At 35.2% G+C, this 23,712-nt stretch overlaps 1 protein-coding gene across 16 annotated transcripts in view; it reads left to right on the top strand.

Annotated features, from left to right (window-relative positions):
- Window positions 1-23,712, top strand: part of SCMH1 (Scm polycomb group protein homolog 1) — a 119,122-nt gene that overhangs the window by 37,167 nt on the left and 58,243 nt on the right. For 12 of the 16 annotated variants that reach the window (XM_054691134.1, XM_054691130.1, XM_054691136.1 and 9 more), the window contains 4 exons: window positions 1,103-1,171; window positions 1,622-1,645; window positions 9,254-9,324; window positions 17,324-17,558. In XM_054691134.1, the coding sequence (XP_054547109.1) occupies window positions 1,103-1,171; window positions 1,622-1,645; window positions 9,254-9,324; window positions 17,324-17,558 (399 nt within the window). Of the gene's footprint in view, window positions 1-1,102; window positions 1,172-1,621; window positions 1,646-7,689; window positions 8,385-9,253; window positions 9,325-17,323; window positions 17,559-21,777; window positions 21,824-23,712 lie in introns of those variants that run through there. The other 4 variants (XM_037501307.2, XM_054691135.1, XM_054691139.1 and 1 more) reach the window with 2 other exon arrangements.

Genomic DNA, 23,712 nt, shown 5'->3' with positions numbered 1-23,712 from the left:
ACTTATTATAGTGAGCATGTTGAAGATACGCAAATATCAAAATCATTATGTTGTATACCTGAAACTAATAAAATCTTATGTGTCAGTTATACTTCAATTTTTAAAAAAATGTTTGCTGGGGAGTGGTATTAATGAAGGACCATGGAGTCTGAGCAGGGTAAGAAAAGTAAAAATAAAGCAAGAAGATGGATAATGAATATGGCAAGTGGTAAGGGCAGACAGATCTAAATTTTAAAACAAGAAAAATGCGCTTCCATTGTATTAGTAATCATCTTATTTATAGAAAATTTGAAACAGTAAGATTAGATAGTACTACTACTGCCAGAGATAAACAATTGATTCTGTCATTTCCTATCTTTATATAATTTTTCTAGTAATAACTTTCAAGTGTTGTTTTATTTTGCTGGGGCTGTCATAACAGAAACTAAAAACTGAGAGATTTTTTTCCCCCTCGCAGTTCTGGAGGCTGCAAGTCCAAGATAAAGGTGTTGGCAGGATTGGTTTTTTTCCTCAGGCTCTTAGATTTCTCTCTTGTATCTTCATGTGATGTTTCCTCGGTGCCTGTGTCCACATTTTGTCGTCTTGTAAGGACACAAATCACATTGGACTTGGACCCACCCTAATGACTTTATTTTACTAAATTAATTTTTATTAACCCTTTTTCCAAAAACAGTCACATTCTAAAACAGTGGAGTGGGAGAACATCAACATAAATTGAGAGGTGGGGAGGAGAGCTTAATTCAGCCCTTGACAACGATGTTCTTTGCTTATAGTTTTTCATGTAATTTATATTTCTTGAATATCATTTTAATATACCAAATTTTTCCAGATAACATAACTTCAGCGTTTTCCATTTTGTTATGTAGCCTTTATAAAAATGTGATTATTGCAAAATACTTGGCCAAGTGAATGTATTGCAATATTTTAGTCTAAGATTCTGTTTTGAACAGTTATTATACCAAATACTAAAACATTTTAAAACTTTTTTCTGATATTTTGTATTATTTCTTAAAATAGAATTTCAGAACTAGACTACTTTATCAAAATAGATGCATTCTGCTAAATCCTGTGTTTAAATCCTATGTTTTCTCTCTTTCTGCAGTAATAGACTGGAATGATGTTAGAAAACACAAATATAGTCATCTGTCAGAGTCTGCATCCCAATGTCAAGGTAAGGAAAAAACTCTTGTTTAGCAAGAAAAAAATCATAGTTGATGTCTCTTATAAACCTTTGCTCTTAGAGATCTGAGTGTACAAAAAACTCACTTGTTAAAGCAAAAACAAATATTGTAATGTATAGAGGTATCTGTCAAGAGAAGTATGCTTTGTTTTGAGCTAAAAATCAGGAAACTTAAATTTTGAGTATAGGCAGGTAACTTGGTAACTTTAGGCACAGCTACTTAGCCTCTCTGGATTTCCACATTTTTCAGATATTAGACTTGGGAGTAAGGCAGAATTGGTGGTGAACTTCGACAACAACTACTAATAAACTCAATAGCTTTGAAAAGAGAATTGGACTAGGTGAACTCTCAAGCCCTCATTTTACCCCAGAACTTCACCTTCCTGTCATTTTGCTATGTTTGTCATGGTGACTTATGCTGTAACTTTTTTTCTTTAATAGAAGCTACCGACATCCTGGAGCTAGGTAAGTTATTTTTGTATGTTTCTATTAAATAAGGGGAATTACTAAGCCAGGGATTAGATTTTAACTAGGGAAAAAAATCCCATGTGTCTCTGTCTCATAAACTAGTGATTCTAGTGCTCTTATCTCCTAATAAGCCCATTTAATTTACCTTAGCTGTATGTCAGACCATCGTTATCACTGTCCAAGCTAAGTAAAAGGGAAGGGGGTTTAATTATACATAATACAAGGAAAATGAGAATTGAACCAAACTGGAATTAACTTCTTAAAATTCAATAAATGTGGAACTAAAGCCCCTATTTATCCAAAAATCAGAACTTGATGGAATTTTTCCCAAAAGAAATTATATACTGTATGAGATACAGAGAACTAAAATTAAAACTCAGGATTTTCTATTTTTTTTTAAATTAAATAAAAATAAATATTAAAATATTAAATAGCAAGAGTTAAACTAATATTTTTCACTCAGCTTTTAGGGTTCCTATAAAGACATTAATCTTAATTTCTTAGTCTTTGCAAATCCTACATGTTAATATTAAAAACCTGATTATCAATTTTTGTTCAAGTATTTTTACATACTGTGTTACTGCAACTTCATGTGTTCAACTCTTATTATCAATGTCTATTTTCTACCAATGACATACTACTTTTATGATCCATAGGCAAGGAAGAGAAAGTAGTCAAACACTAAACTAGGAGTCAGAGCTCCTTTGTACTTTGAAATTGAACCCAGCCACTTAGTATCTTTGTGACTCTGAGCCTTAGTTTTCTGATTTGTAAACTGGTGATAATAATCTGTTTTGCCTGCTTCACGTGGTTGTTAAGATTACATAAGTTAATGGGTATGAAATCATCTTAAAAACTCTTGAATACTTTTCAACTTTGGAAGGTTACTATAATTTTCATTCTGTTCAGTGACTGTCCTCAGACTTTAGGTTAAATACGTGACATCTTTGAAGTGAAGCATTCTATTAATGTGAGCTGAAAAAATAAATAAAATAAAATAATGCAGGTAAAGGGCCTGCCACTTGATAAACAATAAATGATAGCCACTTTTAATTATTCCTTAAAACTTTCCTGGAACTGTCTAGGCCACTGACATCATAGAAAATGCATGGACATAAAATCAGAAAAGCCTTGGTTCAAATTCCTATTCCCCACTTACCAGTTTTTTTGATTTCAAAAAAATTACTTAATCTTTCTGCACCTATGATCTTTAAAATGGAAATAGAGCCTACTTTGCAAGTTATAATGAACATGGGAGATAATGAACATAATTTGGCATGGTGCAGGCAAATGTCATTTCTGCTGTTTGTGATTTTGTTGCTGATATGGTAATAGCAATTTCAAGTTCAGTAACAACTTAGGATAATTTATAAACAACTGTTGACAGGAAATTGTGAAAAGTGGATATACTCAAATTAACATAAAGTATATCCACTATTAAATATTGCTTAAAATTTGAAAGTATTTTTCCTCATGGGAATAGAGGTAGCCCAATCAGAGCTATCATCTGATAAGTTAGTCCTACATTTTCGTTTTACTCATCAAACACAGAAAGCAGTCCAAAATATAAAATTCAATAGAGTCACAGAACCTTAGAGTTTGGAAGGGGCCTTAAAATAATCTAAGTTGGGGCCTCCCCGGTGGCGCAGCGGTTTAGCGCTGGGTTGCGAAGCTGCCTGAAGCCTCCACGGCTCTGGTTCAATCCCCAGCTGCTCCCAGGCCACCGGAGGAGTGTCCCACATGGCGCACAGACCTCTCCTGCCACCCACTGCTCCCCTCAGCAGTGTACTTCGGTCCTTCTGCCTGCTCTGCTCCCCACTCTGGCTCTGGTGAATTCTCTCACCCTCCCATGCTTCTGACTGTACCCAGTGGCTTGTATAAATAAATAAATAAATCTTTAAAAACAAAAACAAAAAAATCTAAGGGGAAAAAAAAAAATTAAGGGAACATAACATAACACTGTATATTATAAAATCTCTAAAACAGCTCCTCAATGTTGATGGCCACTTTAACAGCCTCTTTGGGTAACTCACTTCATATTTAGACAGATGTTTTTGGAACCAAAATCGGTTTCTTTGTAATTCCTATTAGTCTTTCTTTTGGGACCATATAGAATAGTTCGAATGAATTTTTCACTCACTGGCCTCTTGTTGATAGAAAGTAGTTCTTGAGACTATCTTCTCAGTGCACCTTGTGACTTTCCTAATTAGAACCACCTAGATTATTTGTATGGTTTCTTAGCCAGCCTTCCTGCCTCCAACCTGACCCTCTTCTGGTCCATTCTTCATACTAGAGATAGAATTAATCCTTCTGTAAACTGTTCAATTTATTCTTTTCTCACCAGTGTGTTGTGTGAGGTTCTCTGAAACTTGAACACTGCTTTTATCTACAACCCCTTTTCTGAACTACTATTTTTTAACTCCACCCATTAGCTACTCTAAAAGATTCGGTTTTTAGAACTGCTTTTTACTCACTTCTGCGCCTTTATACATGCTTTTATTTCAGTCTGAAGCAAAATTTAAAAAAAAAAAAATTTCCTCTCACTAATTCCTGCTTTTACAATTTAATCTAGAAGCTTAGGGGCCTCCCTGGTGGTGCAAGGGGTTAAGACGCAACCTATGAAGCTGTCCAGTCTCTGCAGCACAAGTTCAATTCCTGGCCAGCCAGGGAGCAACCCACATGGCACAGCAGAACTCTCCCTGACTTGCCCGCTGCTCCCCTCAGCAGTGTATTTCTGTAGATCTGCCTGTTCTGTTCCCCACTCTGTCTCTGCTAAATCCTCTCACCACCCACACCTCTGGCCTGTACCCCAGCTCTTGTATGCATAAATAAATAAATAAATCTTTAAAAAAAATTATCTAGAAACTTAGAGGCTACTTCCTCTGGGAATCCTTCCATACTCCTATAGCACCCTCCATCTCCAAGCATAGCACCTACCACTGTTGATTATACTTGACTGTTTAGTCTTTGCACCTCACTAGACTGAAGCTCTGTGAGGGAAAGATTTTGATTGTGGTTATAACTCCAGAACCCAGCACAATGCTTTGCTACACACTATAAATATCTGTTGGCTAGATGGGAGAGGAAATGACTCTGAGACTTTGCTTTCTTATTCATTTGAATCTTCATTGCTCTTTTAGCTGGTCCTCAGGGAACATCGTTTTCTGTCTCTTCACTCCTTGGGTCCCTTTTAGGCTTAGTGTGTTCTGTTTACCTCTGAGTATAACTCTCCCAAAAATAAATGTAATACCTCAGATGTAATACTACTTGTCCAGAAAAGACTATTACTTACTTGCTGCTACTTTTCATTCACTCAGAAACTTTTATTGAATCTCTATTATGTTTCATGCACTGTGCTAAATAGTGAAGCTAAAAATATTAATAAATGGTAGCCCCTGTCATCAAAAAACTTATACGTAAATTACTGTGATAAGATGATTATGAAAGTAAAGGTGTGAGTACATTATAGGAGATAAGGAAATGGTGGGATTTGGGGGAGACAGAATGCTACATAGAAAAAGCATTTTTGCTAAGCCTGAGTCACTGAGTAGGAATGACATAAGCAAAGATAAGGCCTGGGCAGCCAACTTTGTTTTCGGAAGCTCTAAGGTCCTTTCTTTCATTTTGTGATTCTGTTTCTATAAAATCTCCCAAGTAAAGATCTCTCACATTTCAGTATATCTGCATGGACCATCCCTAGCTAAGTTTCTCTTTCTGTTGCCTAGAAGTCCATATCCTTACAGGTATAGTGAGAAAAACAACAAGAAAAGCACTGAACTTGGTATAAACACTTTTTATTAAATGACAAGTCTTCAAGTGACTTTTCCTTTTCATCCTTTTATTTTTTACAAAGGAAATTGCATAAAATGTTACTGAGTCAGTATGAGAGTTAAAATTATCCCCCCCTTTTTTTAAAAGTAATTAGTCTATTCACTTTTTTAATTTGAGATAACATTGGTTTATAACACTGTGTTTTAGAAGTACAGAATTACACCTTCTTAAATATATGTCACCACATCACACCTATCACCAAATGCAATAACCGCAAATGACAATGCAGTGGACTCCCTCTACCTTTTGGCAGCCTCCACCCCATCTGGTAACATCAGATTCCCAGGGTTTGTTTTTGTCTGTTTCTTTGCTTTGTTTTTTATATTCCATGTATGAGTGGAAACCATCCAATATTTGTTTTTCTCTTGTGATTTATTTCACTAAGCATAATACCCTCCATTAACATCCAAGTTGCATATGGCGAGATTTCATCTTTTTAAATAATTGAGTAGCATTCCATTGTGTATCTTTATCCACTCATTCATCATTGGTCACTTAGGTTGTTTCCATAACTTGGCTATTGTAACTAGTGTTGCAATGAGCACAGGAATGCATATATCTTTTTTAATTAGGATTTTTATATTCTTTGGATAGATACCTAGGAGTGGAATTGCTGGGTCATATAGTAGACTTATTTTTAATACTTTGAGACGCCTCCATATTGTTTTCCATAGGGACTAGACCAGTTTACATTCCCACCGTCATTATACAAAGGTTCCTTTTCCCAACAACCTTACCAACACTAATTATTTTTGATCTTTCTAATATAGGCCATTATCACACGGGTGAGATGATATCTTACTGTGCTTTTGATTGCATTTCCCTGATAATAAGGGATGATGAGCATTTTTAATGTATCTGTTAGCCATCTTGTTTTTTGTTATTTTGCTGTTGAGTTCTTTGTAAATATTAGATATTAACCCTTGTCATATATATGATGTACAAATATTTTCTCCTATTCAGAAGGATATCTTTTTGGTTTACTGGTAATTTCTTTCACTATGAAGAGCTTTTCAATTTGACATAGTTCCTTTTGTTTTGCATTTGTTTCCCTAGCCACTGGAGCCAAGGCTCCGAAGTCATCAATGAAGCCATTGTCATGGGTTACATTACCTTGTTTTCTTCTGTGTATTTTATGGCTTCAGGTCTCGCATCCAAGTCTTTAATTCACGTTGAATTAATTTTTGTGCTCTTAGGAATTTGAGTTCCCCACTTTAAGTAGAATAAAATAGAGTTCTTGTAGAGGAAAGTGGCCAGAACATTGCCAACAGGCATAGAGGTGCCTGAAAACCACATCAAATTAGAAGCCAAGGCATTTGTGACGTGTTAGAGAGGCTAGACATATCTAAGTCCAATGAGTAGAGTTTAGAAGACGTACTTTAACTACAAAGTTTAAAGTCTACTCATTTGTGCTATGAAACAATAGCCAGTTTGGGGGATCAAGTCCAGTTTGCTATCTGTTTTTTGTAAATAAAGTTTTAATGGAACACAGCTAGGCTCGATTTACTTATATACTGTCTGTGTCTATTTTCATGCTACAATGGCAGGGTTGAGTTGTGACAAAAACTGCATGGCCCACAAAACAAACTTTTTAGTATTTGAACCTTTACCAAGACTTTATTAACCTCTGATTTGTATCTTGCTACCTGTCCTGTTCCTTTTGTGGTTATTTTAGTACATAAAGAAGTGGTAAGCTTGTTTGTCTCCATTATGAGCATTACAATATAAGTAATAAGTAGTGATAAGAATGACTCGATATCCTTATTGAGTCAATATAAATTTACTTTACAATTTACCTGTTAATAAGGGACTGTCTTAGCAGTCAAATAAAAATACTTATATAGATATGATTCATACCTCACAGTGTATGAACTGTTTTAAACAAAAAGATTACTTTCCATTTTCTTGGTAAGAGGGTGTTTCCTAAGTAGGAAAAGATGTGAGGTTCCTTACCTGTGTAAAAGGGATTGATTGCCATAGTTGATATGTATAATAGAGAACTATAACTTATACCCTAATTATTTTGATATCCCTGGTATCATCATACTTTTTAAAACCAAAAACCTGTGGGTGTTTTTGGTCAGAACTCAAGCTGATTCAAGCAGTTGCCTAGGACTGACCAAACCAGACCCCTAGATCACAGTAGTTACTAGTCAGGTATATTTAAATCAAAATTAAATAAAATTTAAAATTTAATTCCTCACTCACGCTAGTCACATTTCAAGTGTTCAGTAGTTACACTTGGCTAGTGGCTATCTTACAGATAGAAAAATTCTGTCTGTCGTCACAGAAAGTGTTTTTGGACAGTGCTGCTCTAGATGCTAGAGCTCGAGTCACAGTCCAGTTAAATCCAAGACTTACTATTTAATCCTTCATTTGTAAAGATGGAATGATAATTTGTAATGTTTTGTTTTTCTAATAAAAAGTAACAATGCATGTATTCAGTCTTCACTTGAGGGCTGTTTTAGCTAGGAGCAAACTTTTTATTAAATCCTGACAAGCTCTTTAAATCTTGATTCCAGGAAATATCCATCTCATTTTACCTATGGATTAACTATTCAAGATGACTAATCATTGGCCAGTTCATAAAATGGATAAGAACTGACTATAATTTCTGGAAAAATCTATTTGGCTTGGTTAATGATGGTGGGAAAGGTACTAGCTTTAAAACAGAAGCTATAAAGTCAGTAGAGTATAAAGTCTTGGCATCATCTTTGGAGTGATTTAGATTTCATTTTTCAGTGACTCATTTTTATTCTCAGCAGCTAGTGCTTTATGCACGGCCCAAAGGGGCCTTGTGCTGCTCCATTGCAGAGGAAACTTCAAGAAATGCTGGTTTGCTACAGTGTTTTAGCTTGTGAAAGTCTCTGGGACCTTCCCTGCTCCATCATGGGGTCACCTCTAGGTGGGTATTAGTGGGAGATTGGTAATTGGTTTATCCTTTTAAAATAACTTGGTAATCTTTTATGATCATCTAAGATATGTATATAACATCCTGTCCCTTAAATGTTTTGCCTGGTTTAAGCATGGTGTCTCCGTAAAGATCATTCTCTCCCACAGTGTTCCTCAAACTCTAAGGCCAGCCACTTCGAGAGGCTAAAAGATTCTGTACATTCCCCAACTTAATTACTGTCATCAGAAATATAACCCTGGTCCTATTTTTCTCTATCAAATTTTTGTCATTTTGTACTTTATAGCAATGCAACTATGGCAGAGATGGGAATAGGGTGTAGTTAGGTGAGGGACAATCACTTTTTAGAATGAGTATTCAAGTATATTCTCATTCCTTCTGGCTTTCCTTACCCTGAAATCCTTTTACACCATATCCCTAACCTTTCCTCTGTTCTCTCTGAGCTGAGATGGTTGTATCCAATCATATTGTGTGTGAAAAGATATTACATGAAGATAGTAAGTGACCTCTCCAAGAGACATGTTGTTCAGAAGAAACCTCCATACCCACTTGCTATCTCTTCTGTTTTGTACAGGCTGCCTGGGCACTTCTTTGAGACTGTGGTATCTTGCTTTCGCATTTTGGATCACTTTAGGAACTAACATGTCCAGGTTATTTTCAGATCATAATTTAAAATTGACATGCAATGATCCACTCAGGTCACTTACATTCCTACCCTATTGTTCCTTTGAGCTTGAACAAAATAAAATAAGTTTTCTTAAGCTCCAAGCCAGTCTGAAAATGGTTTAAAATTTAGTGTAGATTATATCTTGAAAACATTTTTAGGAAGTTGAGTGTGATATAAATTTCTATTTCCTTTACAGGTCATTTTACCTGGGACAAATACCTAAAAGAAACATGTTCAGTCCCAGCACCTGTCCATTGCTTCAAGCAGGTAAATGATTCTCAGCATCTTTAGTGGGTGGGAGGCAAGTTTTTTCTAATTCATAGACAAATAAAACATGAGGTTGGAGCGTCTCACTTGAAGTCCCCAGAATAAACTGTGGAAAGAATACAACTCAAGATGTAATATTTGGTCACTGTGAGTTTAGATAATATTCCTGCTTCCCAGTTTCATCCCAAGTAAAATCTTTTCCTTCTTCTTTACCTCCTTGAGGATATTCTGTGTTACTGAAAATAATTGCTATTTTTTGCTATAGCTCTTAATTCAAATAGATATGTAACAATTATAACTCTTAGATAATTTTTCAAAGTAGAGTAGTATTCATTTTTCTATACTCAAGATCCCTTTCAAAATCTTAACTTTCCGTAAGGAAGCTGACACTGAGCCCCACTGGGGGGTTTTAGGGTTTTATCAGACACCATTCAGTTTCCACATAGTATTAAATGCCCCACATGATGTACAAATGATGTTGACTATGTTAGTACATGATAAGACTGGTAAGCAAAGAAGTATACTGCTGCTGAACAGGGTTAGACATCAGAAAGCTATTTACATCTCCCTTCTAGCCAGTGCTTATTTCTTCAAACTGTGAACATTTCATTCTGAGTTTGAATTTTGTCTGTGCTCTAAATAAAAATACAAATTCAGGACTTATGCTCATTTGAAATAATAGAGGCTGAATTCATACTCCCACCTGAAATAGTAAAAAAGAGAGACAAAATATATTAAATATTTTTCAAGCTACTAAATCTCAGAGAGCCAAGCAAGTGATCTTGAGAGATGGTGAACAAATGAATAGAGAGATCCCCTTATGATTTTATTGTCACCAGCATGCTTGAGAGTTTTAAGACCATGGCCCAAGGAAAGGAAACCTAGATTGAATCCAGTAGACTCCCTAGTTTGAGCAGATAGAGCTGAGAGACTAGTACCAGTAGACTCCCTAATTTGAACAGATAGAGCTGAGAGGAAAGGAAACAGCAGAGATCTTCAGAGAACCCCCTTGAAATATTCCACAAAGTACTATTGTTGACTATATGCTTGTGAAGAAACTACCCAAAGCCAAGGAAACAAAACATCTGAAAGGATTACAAAGAATAGAGCCTGGCACTCACACAGGACTGTGATTAGTGCCTGATCCCACCAGCTAGAGGAGAAAGTCTCATAATACATGTGACATTGGTTGGGGTATTCACGAAGATCTTATTCAGGAGTGAAAAATAATTAACCCTAAATAGAGCACTGCTTGGAACCTAACAAATCATAAAAGCAAGATTCAAAATGATTAAACTATTTCCAAGTAACTAAACACATCTAGGAATAAAGCACAAAAAAGCAAAGCAAAAACATCCAGCACCTGCAAGGTAAAATTTATATGCCTGACATCTAGTCAAAGATAATCAGGCATATAAGAAGGCAGAAACATAACCAGTATTAAGCAGAATAACCAACTGGCTGAAACAGGATTGGAATGTATTTAGATTTAGAATAGCAAACAGAAACTTTAAAGCATTTATTTTAATTGTATTTCATCTGTTCAAAAGTTAAGCAGAGACATGGGAGGTATAAAAAGCCACATATTAAACTACTCTGTGAAAATGAGAAATACACTGGACACCGAATGGAACTGATCACAGAAAAAAAGACTAGTAAACTTGAAGAAAGCAAGAGAAACTATCAAAAATAAAAGGCAAAAGAGAAAAAAGAATTCATGAAAAGAGAATCTGTGTTATGAGATAACTTCAAGTGACTTACTAGACCACATAATTAGAGTGGTCAAAGAAGAAAAGAGATGAGAGGACAGAGTGCTAAAAAATGTTCAAAACTGAGGAAAACTAAATTCACAGATCTAAGAAGCACAGTGAGTTTCTCCTCTCCCCCCCAAAAAAAAGAAAACTACACTATAGCATATCATGAAATTGCTCAAAACTAGTGATAGAGAACATTTTAAAAGCCGCCAGGGAGAAAAGACACTTTACATACAAGGGAACTAAGATAACAGTGATGCAGGCAAAGTATAAGATAAGGGTAATAATTTTTTGGTCAGTATGCAAACAAGAGGAAGGTTGACTCACATCTTTGAAGTACTAAGAGAAGAAAATTAACGTAAAATTCTGTGTTCAGCAAAAAATTCTTCCAAACATGAAGACCAAATGAAGATATTTTCAGACTTAAGAAAACTGAAGGAATTCATCACTAGTAGACTCACACTGTAAAAATTGTTAAAGTCCAGCAAGAGAAAGAAAATGATACCAGATGGAATTATAGATCTACACAAAGAAATTGAAAGCCACTGCAAATTGTAATTACAAGGATAAATATATGAAAAGTTTTTTCACATTGATACTTAAACATCTCTGTGAAAGATAAGAGTATGTCTACTTTGGCCACTTCTTGGCAACATTGTACTACCAATAGAATCAGTCCAAAGAAAAAAAGAAAAGGGATCCAGATTGAAAGATTAGGGATAAACATCAAAGAAAATATATGGGTGGCAAATAAGCACATGACTCTCAGCACCACTTCATTGGGGAAATACAAAGTAAAAGCATAATGAAATAGCACTACAGATCTTCCTTGACTTGTGATGGAGTTACAACCAACAAACCCATTGTAAGTTGAAAATATCATAAATCAAAAATGCATTTGATATACCTAACCTACCAAACATCATAGCTTAGGCTAGCCTACTTTAAATGTGATCAGAACACTTATATTAGCTTACAGATGCACAAAATCATGTAATACAAAACTTATAATAAGGTGTTGAATATCTCATGTAATTTATTGAATACTATACTGAGAGTAAAAAGCATGATGTCCTAATTCAAAATTCAAAGTACATTTTTTTTTTTTAGATTTACTTATTTATTTATTTATACAAGCACTGGGTACAGTCAGAAGCGCGGGAGGGTGAGAGAATTCACCAGAGCCACAGCGGGGAGCAGAGCAGGCAGAAGGACCGAAGCACACTGCTGAGGGGAGCAGCGGGCAGCAGGAGAGGTCCGCGCGCCATGGGGGACCCTCCCCCGGTGGCCGGGGAGCAGCTGGGGATCAAACCGGCGCTGCAGAGGCTGCGGGCAGCTTCGCAACCCAGCGCTCAACCACTGCGCCACCGGGGAGGCCCCAAAATTCAAAGTACATTTTCTATTCAATGCATTTTGCTTTTGTACCATCATAAAGTTAAAAAATCTTAAGTCAAACCATTGTTAAATTAGATACATCTATATACATTTATTTAAGTATCTCTGATTTTAAAAATACTGGCCATATCAAATAGTGGCAAGAATGTGGAACAAGTGAAACTTTCATAAATTGCTGGTGGAAATGTAAAATGATTTGATTTTTTGACAAAATTCAGCACAGCACTTAATTTCAAAAAAATAAAAATCAGTAAATTAGGAATTGAGTATTATTCCCTTAACTTAGAAATGTATTTTTTTCACCTGAGTAGTAAATCCAGAATTTTACTCAGTGAGTACAAGTAACTCAATGGAAGATATAATAGAAGAACTCCCCTTTACAATAATAGCAAAAAGGTATTATTTAGAAATACACTAAAAATGTGTAAAACTCATATAAAGAAAATACCTTACCAAAAGCATGTTTCCTTTTTTTTAAATTTATAAAATGGAGTTTGTCAAAATTGAAAACTTCTCTTCAAAAGGCATTGACAAGAGAATGAAAATATAAACCACTGACTTGGGGAAAGTATTGGCAAATCATAGCTAACAGCAGTGCTTTCCATATTGATCTATAGATTTTATGAATTCCTATAAAACAAAGCAGCCTGTTTTGCAGAAATTGCAAGTTGATCCTAAAGTTCATATAGCAAAAAGGGGACCTAGAATAGCCAAAACAACCTTAGAAAACACAGGTAGAGGATTCACATTTCCCATTTTCAAAACTTACCACAAACTCACAAAACTCAAGAAATCATGGTACTGGCATAAAGATAGGCATATAGATCACGATTAGATTTGAGAGTCCAGAATTTATGCTCAATTGATTTTTGACAAGGGTACCAAGACAATTCAGTGGGGGTTTCAACAATTGATGCAGGGATAACTATATTCCCATGCAAAAAATTATGAAGTTGGACCCTAACTCCATACCATATACAAAAATTAATTAACTCCAGGTGTTAAAACTCTTAGAAGAAAACGTAGGACTAACTCTTGATGACCTTGTACTAGGCAGCGTTTTTTGGATGTGGCACCTAAAACACAAACAACAGAAGAAAACCTAAATAAATTGGACTTCATCAAAATTAAAAGTTTTTATGTTTTCAAGGACACTATCAAGAAAGTGAAGATAACCCAAACAATGGGAGAAAATATTTGCATAATGTATCTGATAAGGGAATTGTATCCAGAATATATAAAGAACTTAGCTAATTTTAAAATGGGCAGAGGATTTTAGTATTTCTCTAAATATATACAGATGACCAATGAACACATAAAAGATGTTCAAGATCATTAATCTTTAGGAAAATTCAAATCAAAACTGCACTGATAGCCCTTCATATGTACTAGATAGCTAAATTTAAAAAGGCTGATGTAAGTGCTGGCAGAAATGTGGAGAAATTAGAACCCTAATATGTTGCTGGTGAAATTGTAAAATGTTATAACCACTTTGGAAAAGGGTTTGTAAGTTACTCGAAGTATTAAACATAAAATTATCACATAAGCACTCTTCTGCTCTGAGTAGCACCTGTGTATAAAATATGCACTGAAGAGAAATGTAAACAGAGGTCCACACAAATGTTAATGGCATCATTATTCACTGTAGCCAAAAAGGGGAAACAACTCAAGTGTCATCATTTGATGAATGGATAAGCAAAATGTAGTGGTATAACCTTACAATGGAATGTTATTCAGCAGTAAGATTGAGTGAAATACTAATAGATGTTACCATATAGATTAACCCTGAAAAAAATCATTCTTGGTGAAGAGCAGAAAAACTCACGTTATATAATTCTATTTGTAGTAAATGTCCAAAACAGGCGAATCTGGAGGGAAAAAGTAGATTAATGGCTTCTAGAGATTAGATTAGGAGAATGGAGAGTTACTGCTAACAGATACGGAGTTCCTTTTGGGTGATGATGAAAATGTTAGCTAGAGTGATGTTTTGCACAACTCTGTGACTATACTAAATATACTATAAAAAGGTAAATTCCTTGTCTGTGAGTTATATATATACCTACTATATGATCTATCTATTCCACCTTTAGAAATTTAACCAAGAAAGTATTATTTCCACATAAAGATTTATACATTCCTGTTCAGAGGATTTACTTGTAATAGTTAAAAACTGAAAATATGCCAGATAGTCATCAACATGATATGCAACTCAGCAATAAAAAGAAATAGATTGTTGATATATTGATATATTCAGTAATATTTATGGATAACAGTGTAGTTATGCTAAATGATAATACCTAGAAAAAACCTACAGCTATCTCCATCATACTAAATGCAGAGAAACTAGGAGCTTTCCCATTAAGATCAGGAACAAGACAGGATGTCACCTTTCACCATTCCTTTACAACTTGTCATTGGATGACCTAGCAATTACAATAAGACCAGAAAAAGAAATAGAAGATACATAGATTGGGAAGGAAAAAATAAAACTCTCCTTATTTTCAGATGACAAGATTGTCTATGTAGAGAATTTGAAAGAACTGACCAAAACAAAAAAAACAAAAAAAAACAACTCCTCCTAGAACTAATAAGCAGCTCTAGCAAGATTGCAGTATACAAGCGTAATATATGAAAAGTCAGTCGCTTTTTTGTAATCAGCAACAATTAGAATGTGAAACTGAAAACATAGTATCATTTATATTAGCACCTTTAAAAACTAAATACTTAGTATATGATACTTGTATTCACTATGTACAAGATTAATAGGAAAACTACAATGCTTTGATTAACAAACTCAAATAAAATAAAAACTAAATAGTCATGCCTAAGGATAGGAAGTCTCAGAAATGTCAATTTAACCTATAGAGTCAATGCAGTCCCATTCACAATCCCAGCAAGTTATTTTGTGGATACTGATAAAATGACCCTGAAGTTTATTTGGAGAAGCAAAAGCTTCAAAATAGCCAACAAAATATTGAGGAAGAACAATGTCAGAAAGCTGATGCCGCTGATTTTAAGACTTATAAAACTACTGTAATCAAGATAGTGTGATATTGGTGAAAATAGACAGGTCAATGAATCAGAATAGAGAGTGAAGAGGATTATTGGAGCTTTGGTGGTAGGTGTGGTCTGATAACATATTTGAAGAGATGTAAGCCTAGAACCCTGAAACACATAGTGTGGTAAACCAGTGTTATCTCAATAAAAATTATTTTTTAAAAAGGAACCATAAAATGCAGAACTATAGCACTACTAAAAGATAATAGAAATCAAGAAGACCTTGTGTATGGCAGTAACTTTTCAGATACAACACCAAAGGCACAGTCCATGAGAGAAATAATTAGGCTCATTAAAGTTAAAAACTTCTGCTTTGCAAAGGACACTGTCAGGAGAATGAGAAGACAACCGCGAGCTGGGAGAAAATATTGGCAAAAGACACATCTGGTAAATGATTGTAATCCAAAATATACAAAACATACTTAGAAACTGAACAATAAGAAAGCAAACAACTCAATTCAAAAAGCAGGACAAAGATCTTTACAGACACTTTATCAAAGAACATAACAAAGTAACCTATGAAAAGATGTTCTACATCATATGCTGTCAGGGAAATGCATATTAAAACAAGATACCACTATACAACTATTAAAATGGCTAAAATCCAGAACACGGACACCACCAAATGCTGGCAAGGAAGCAACAGGAATTCTTAACCATTGCTTGTGGGAATGCCAAAAGGTAAAACCAATTTGTAAGACCATTTGGTGATCTGAAAAACCACATGCTCTACCATATGTCCCAGCAGTTTACCCAAATGTACCACACTAATGGAGGATGTTGATAATGGAAGAGATGTGCATATGTAGTGGCAGGAATTATAGGTAATTATAGGTAATAGCTGTACCTTCCTCTTAATTTTTCTGTGATTATAAAAATGCTGTAAAAATGAATTACTAATTTGAACAAAAGAAATGAATTATTAATACCCTGAACAATATGCATGAATATCAGAATAGTTATGCTGACTAAGCTAGACATCCCCCCAAAAGAGTATATTCTCTATGATTCCACTTAATACTAGAAAATGCAAACCAAATCTATGGTTGCTTTGGAACAGGGATCTGGGAAGAGCCAGAAAGTGGGATTATAAAGGGACATGAGCAAAGTTGAAAGTATGTCCACATTCATAATTGTCATTGTGTGATGGTTTCAAAGGTGTATGTGGTATATATATATGGTGTCTTGGGTGTAAACATATGTCAAGACTTATCAGCATGCATAGTTTATTGTGTGCCCTTAACAACTTAAAATTGTTTTTAAGAAAACCGGTTGATTTATAATTTAATGTCAAAATAAGTAAAAAATCAACCCCCCATCGTTTTTCTTTGTGATAGATATGCAAGCCAATATACTGAAATGCTTAGCTAAGAGATACTAAGGAGAATGATCGTCTAATACAATGTAATGATCCTGAAAAGAAAGCATTATGAATTCCTGGAGGGCTAGGGTATTAGAGAATATAGGATGAGAACACATTTAAGTAAGGGCCATTTAAGACACTCATGTTCTTTTCTTACTGGTTTAGTCAATATTTGATACTTAACGTGAAAAGTAATTTTTCTCCCTTCATCTTACCTTCCAGTATTTCTTCTGCACAAAACCCTCCTAAGTATTAGGAAATAATTAGTAAATAATTAAGTATTAGGAAATAATTCCAGGCAGTAATCCCTGGCTTATCTGCAACCAATTTGAGTCCAAGGCATAAATTTTCAGGTTCCATCTCTTAACAACCTTAATGGAAGTATTGTTTACTCTTAGTCTGCCTAATCCCTGTGGCTTGCTCTTCTCAGTCCTATACCCCTCCAAGCAACAATTTCAAGATCAGCATGAAACTGGAAGCACAGGATCCCAGGAACACCACATCCACCTGTATTGCCACAGTTGTTGGACTGACAGGTGCTCGCCTCCGTCTCCGCCTTGATGGCAGCGACAATAAGAATGACTTCTGGCGGCTGGTTGACTCAGCTGAAATCCAGCCTATTGGGAACTGTGAGAAGAATGGGGGTATGCTGCAGCCTCCTCTTGGTGAGTAATGAGCCCAAGTTTTCGCTAGCCAATTGGTTGTCCAAAAATTTTGAATCCTATGTGGAAGCTCTAGGACCCTGCCTATCCCTTCTGTTTATATAGTCCAAAAGAAAAGGTCCACTCTAAGTGAAATGAGCTGTACTATCTGGACACCTCCAGCTTGGTATTCACTTACATCTATGCTTCTCTCAAACTCTCCTTTTTAACAAGAAACCACACCCTTCATCCTTCTTTGTCAGTTCCATTTACCCTGAGAGAGAGAATGGAAGAAAATCTGATCATTTAATCTACCTGAAAATGCCACAGAACTTTTCACCAAATCCTACAATAACAAGAGGCGAGGGAAAAAAATCTTAGATGTTACAGGGGTCCTTTATCTCCTTTCTCCCTTGGTCCTTAGAATTTCTCACTTTGAATCGAAATTAAATAAAATACTTAATACTATATTTTGCTTAAACTAACAACCCCACTAGATTATTTTCCTCAAAATCAGATTCACTTTTTTTGAATGGCCTCAATATACCTGAGTGATTTAGCCCATTTCATCAGTTACCATCAGTCAGTAATGCAATGAATTTCAATGGATAAAGAGAGATAGGTTATGGGCTTTGGGCTTTGTCCCTTTAGAAGTTTGTGCTTGATTAATGAGCATTAAAAGGCATGTATCATTTGAAAGAATTCCCTATGTATTATTTAACATTGTTCCCCATTAAAAAATATTTGTAATATAAAATTTCATACATCTATGAAAGTAGAAAGAATAATAGAACTGTTAATGCATCCTTTATATTATTAATATAAACACATAAACAATTTTATCTGTATTCTTATATACCCCCAATCCTCTCTGGCCCAATTGCCCAAATATAGTATCATTCTCTCATTAAATTTATGGTATGTATCTTTAATAGATAATATTTTTAAAACATAATAAATTACTACATGTAAATAATAATAATTCCTTAATAAATATTTATTCATTGTCTAAATTTTCCCAATTTTTTTGTCTCCCTTCCCTGTCTCTCTCTCTTGCTGTCTCTCTCTCTCTATAATAGTTTCTTTGAATCAGAAGCCAGATAAGATTCACATATTACAGTTGGTTAATATGTCATTTAAATATCTCTTAACCTATAGGTTCTCTTTCACTCTCTTATTTTTTCCTACAATTTATTTGCTAAAGTACCTAAGTCATTTGTCTTCAAAATTTCCCACAATTAGATTTTGATGATTTTTGATGATTGTATCTCTATAGTATCAGTTAACATGTTTCTCTATCCTCTCTTAAAGATAGTAGTTGCATGTAGAAGCTTGATCAAGTTTAATTTTTTCATAAGAAATATTTCATAGGTGGTGGTGTTTATTTCTGTAGGAAGCATATATGGTCTGGTTATTTATTATTTTGTATTGTATTTGTTATTTATTATATTGTAGCCATTGTTGTGATCTAGATCAGGGGTTGACAGATTTTCTTAATGGGTCAGGGGAGTAAAGGTTTGCAGGCCATATATTCTCTGTTGCAACTACTCAACTTTGTCCTTGTAATGCAGTAGCAGCCGTAGACAATACATAACAAATGGGGAAGGCTTTATTCCAGTAAAACTTTACTTACAAAAATGGGTGAGGACCTCCCCGGTGGTGCAGCGGGTTGAGCACAGCACTGTGAAGCTATCCGCAGCCTCTGCAGCGTGGGTTCGATTCTGGGCCTGCCAGGGAGATAACCACATGGCGCGGCAGACCTCTCCTGTCTCTCCCGCTGCTCCCCTCAGCAGTGCTTTCGGTCTGTCTGCCTGTTCTGCTCCCCACTCTGTCTATGGTGAATCTTCTCACCCTCCTGTGCCTCTGGCCTGTACCCCAGCTCTTGTATAAATAAATAAATCTTAAAAATAAAATTAAATTAAATTTTAAAAAAATGGGTGAAATGCCTGCTGACTACAGTCTGCTGACCCATGATTAGATCCATGAATTCATTATGGTTGCAAAATGGGAAATTTAAATTTTATCATTATATCCTCATAAGTGGAGTACATCTATTAAACTTTCATCAGTCATTTGGTTACTCTGAGGTGTAGTTCAGCATGTGCTTGTTCTTCATTTGACAGTTTTCAAAATAATGAATTGTTTTATTGACATTTAATTTTTCTTGTTTTATTGTTTAGTATCTAAACTAAAGGATTCATACATATTTGATGTGTTTCATTCTATTGCATTAATTGTCCTTATTGATTCATAAATTGTCCCATCTTTGATCTCATAGGAGGCTAATCAAGTTGTCTTGTATTCTTTATTATTTAATAGAGCTCTTAGATTTTTTAGATTTCAAAATGCTCCATACTCTTCTTGTACATTTGCTACCCCAAATATGGAATCAACTTTGTTTTTAGGTACCTGGGCTCTTTTTAGTGGGAAGTGGTATTTAGAGACCATAACCTGAGCACTGAGGTGTTCAGTGCTGCTGGGCTGGTCATCCTTTCTAGTTCCTTTGATAAAGACAGGAACTGCCTTTTTTCTTTAAAATTGTTCATATTGATACATCCTACTGTAATTCATAACAGTTACTTTTGGTTCTTTCATCTTTACTATCTTAAATTTATATCTTTGTATCACAACAAAGTACTCATTCTCCATGTTTCTAATTAAATAACTCATTTGCTTATCCAGCAACATACACATAGTGGTCTCAGAATAACAATATTTCCACAACATTGTGGTTACTAACAGTGTTTGAGTTACTTGCTTTTCTTTTTTTCTTCACATCAAGGGAAGTTTAGCTGATACTGTGTTATGGTATCATTTAGATTACTTTCTGTTTCGTCAGGTCTATAAAAGACAGCGTATTCAGTGACATTACCTCACCCTATTCATTTCCTCTACCATAGCTAACCAGTTTCTTTAAACTTTGTTTGTAGTCCATTTTTTTAAAATACACATAAATGTGTGCATAAACATATGTCTCCCCTACCTTCTTATATAAATGAAAGCATACTATACAAATTTTAAACCTTCCCTTTTTTCATCTTATAATACATCCTAAAGATGACTTCTTAATTGTACAAAGACATTCCTAATGCCTTTTTACAGCTGTATAGTATTGAATTATTCTCAAGATATTTTAAAAATTATTATTAGCAGAGTGATCTTCTCATTATAGCAGTAATAGCTTGTAAAAGGAAATTAAATGTATAATTCCACTATCAAGGAAAAACATTGTTAACATTTCACTTTTACTTGTTGGTCCATTTTCTATGCATATGTATGTATTTTGGTTACAGTTAAGTGTGTATACTTAACTATTTTGTAATCTGCTTTTTTCACTTAATGATAAGTTAGAATGTAGTCCAGTATGTTGTTAAATATTACTTTAATGACTGAAGATAAGTAAAAATAAAATTACCATTTTGCAACCATCATTTTCATTGATTCAGGCAAGAATTATGACTGCTAAAACCATTGGATAAAAAAAGCTGAATAGCTTTAAGATGTTCATGTAGTCTAATTGTTTCTCCTCACTGATTACCTATTAAGTACAAAGGCAAATTACAATGAAGAAATCTGTCAGTCACTCCTTAGCAAATGATCAAATTTTATATTATCAATAATTAAACTAAGTGATATAATGTGCCTCTTGAAATAGTGCAGTGAGAAATACTCAGCATCACTTTATAGTGTTTTTGTCAAAACTCTTTAGCGTGAGTGTAATGTAAGGAAGCAATCAGAAAAAATCAAAATTGTGGGATATTCCATAAAACATCTAGCTTAGACTCCTCAAAAATATCAATTTCATGAAAAACAGAGAAAAGATAAGACTATTATAAGTTAAAGGAAAGTAACGTAACATGATAACCAAATGCAATATGTGATTCTTGAATGGATCCTATATTTAAAAAACTAAATAGCAATAAAAAATATTTGGGGGACAATTGTGAATATTTTTAATTCAATTTCTTGGGTATGATAGTATTGCAGTTTTAAAGGACAATTATGATGAAATTAGGGTTGAGGTGTCATGATATCTCGAACGCTCACATAACTCGGAACAGTATGTGGATAGATGGAAAGCAAATGTGTGAAATGTTTTTAGTTGTTGGATCTAGGTGAAGATACATAGTTCATGTACTGTTTTTGCTACTTTTCTCTAGGTTTAAAGTTTTCAAAATAAAAATTTTAAATAAATTATTTAAATAATTATACATATATATGTGTGTGTGTTCATGTTCCCCAGGCCTCCTCTGGACCTCTCCCCAGAGTTGCTGAATCAGAATCTCTAGGTAATGGGGCTTGGGATTCTGCATGGCAAAATGGCTCTCCCGAGACTCTAACGAATTTGGTCTATATTTGGGAAGCATCGCTCTGGAAGAGCAATCTTCTCCATTAAAATCTTGTATGACTTGTGTATGTGCGTGCATATGTGTGTTCTGTTAACTGAGGAACATTCATTACTCCCTTGCAGAGTACTTGGGGGGGGAAAAATGGGAAGGTTGGATAATTCTCAGGTGGCATTAGCTCAGTGCTACCAAACTTTTCTTCACACCCCTTTGTTTTACTAACCTATTTTACTACTCAAGACTGATTATTTCTTCTACACAGGGTTGTCTGGATCACTAGTTCTCACACTTGGCTGTCAATTAGAATCATCTTAGGGGCTCTTAAAAATTTAAGTACGCAAACCCTTGAAATCTGGAACTGAGGCTACCATAGGGGAGGGTTTGGGATAGGAGCAATGTGGGGCGAGGGACCAGTGGTTTATGGTGGAGGGTTATTGGAGCTCTGGTGGTAGGCATGTGTGATTACATACATTTGTAGAAGTGGGAACCTATACCCCTAAATCATACAAAGTGTTTTAAACCAGTGTTACCTTCATAAATATAATTTGAAAAAGTTTCAGTGCCTAGACCTTACCTCAGATTAGTTAAATGAAAATGACTGATATATAACTGATGTATTTTTTTAATGCTCCCTAGGGAATTCCAGTATCCAAGTTTGGAGTTACTCATATGGAAGGGGAACTGGTCTCTAGTGAGGCCCCAGACAAGTGTGTCAGGATCCAAGTACAAACTGCCTGCTCAGCAAACTTGGTCACATGCTCTGTGTATATGTGATACATTGACTTGAAAGGAACCCTTCGTATGTTCCTGCCACAGATCAGTCTTCTCATTTGCAAAGTAGCTTCCAGGACTGTCAGTAAAAAGGAATTTAAAAGACATATAACTGGGCCTTCCCTGGTGGCGCAGTGGTTGAACACTGGGCTGCAAAGCTGCCCACAGCCTCTGCAGTGCCTGTTTGATCCCCAGCCACCAGTGAGGGTCCCACATGGTGCAACAGACCTCTCCTGCCACACCTGCTGCTCCCCTCAGCAGTGTATTTCATCAGTCTGCCTGTTCTGTTCCCCGCTCTGGCTCTGGTGAATTCTCTCACCCTCCTGCGCTTCTGACTGTACCCAGTGCTTGTAAATAAATAAATAAATCCTTAAAAAAAAAAAAAAAAAACACATAGCTTATCTTCTTGTCACAGAAATTAGAACTTCATAGAAATTTGTCCAGAGCAGGGTGAATAGGAGGGGGACAAGAGACAAATGACTTTAACCATGGTGTTTTATATGCTTATTTTATTAAGATAGTGTTTAACCTACTGAAGGCCCTCTTTCCTGCAACAAGAGCCCTGGAATTGGATAATGCTAAAACCATCTGTATTTAAGCTAATCTCAAGATTAGTCACAGCCCCCACCCAGTTAAATTAATCTGAATTTACTTGTGAGGGTTAATATGGGAGTATAGCAAGGAATGGGGTGAAAGAGTTTTATCAGAACTGAAAGAAGTCCTTCCCAGATACCATCAATCTGAGTGTTCACTTTTTCCTCAGAGACAGCATCTCTCTTACCGTTCTTCTTATTTCCCTCACTCTCGGAGTACATTTTAAATAACCACCCAGTTTTGGTTTGAACGCACTACTTTGGTTCAGTGTCCTCGTCTCACACAGGAAAGGGGAAGTTGAGTTGTATGGAGGTGTAGTGAAGCAGTGGCGATTTTCTGTACATGTATTTGTATATGTGTGTAAAGATCTGGAAGGTGAGAATGATTTGGGAGTGTCATGGAGTCATCTTAACAGCCATATAGTCTAATAACTTCACAAACCTTGGAATTACCGTAACGTATAGAAT

This window comes from Talpa occidentalis, unplaced genomic scaffold (genome assembly GCF_014898055.3).
Source record: "Talpa occidentalis isolate TD23 unplaced genomic scaffold, MPIMG_talOcc4v2.1 talOcc4.9, whole genome shotgun sequence".
Classification (NCBI taxonomy): domain Eukaryota; kingdom Metazoa; phylum Chordata; class Mammalia; order Eulipotyphla; family Talpidae; genus Talpa; species Talpa occidentalis.
The sequence above is the reverse complement of the archived record's forward strand: the minus strand, read 5'-3'. Positions and strand labels throughout refer to the sequence as shown.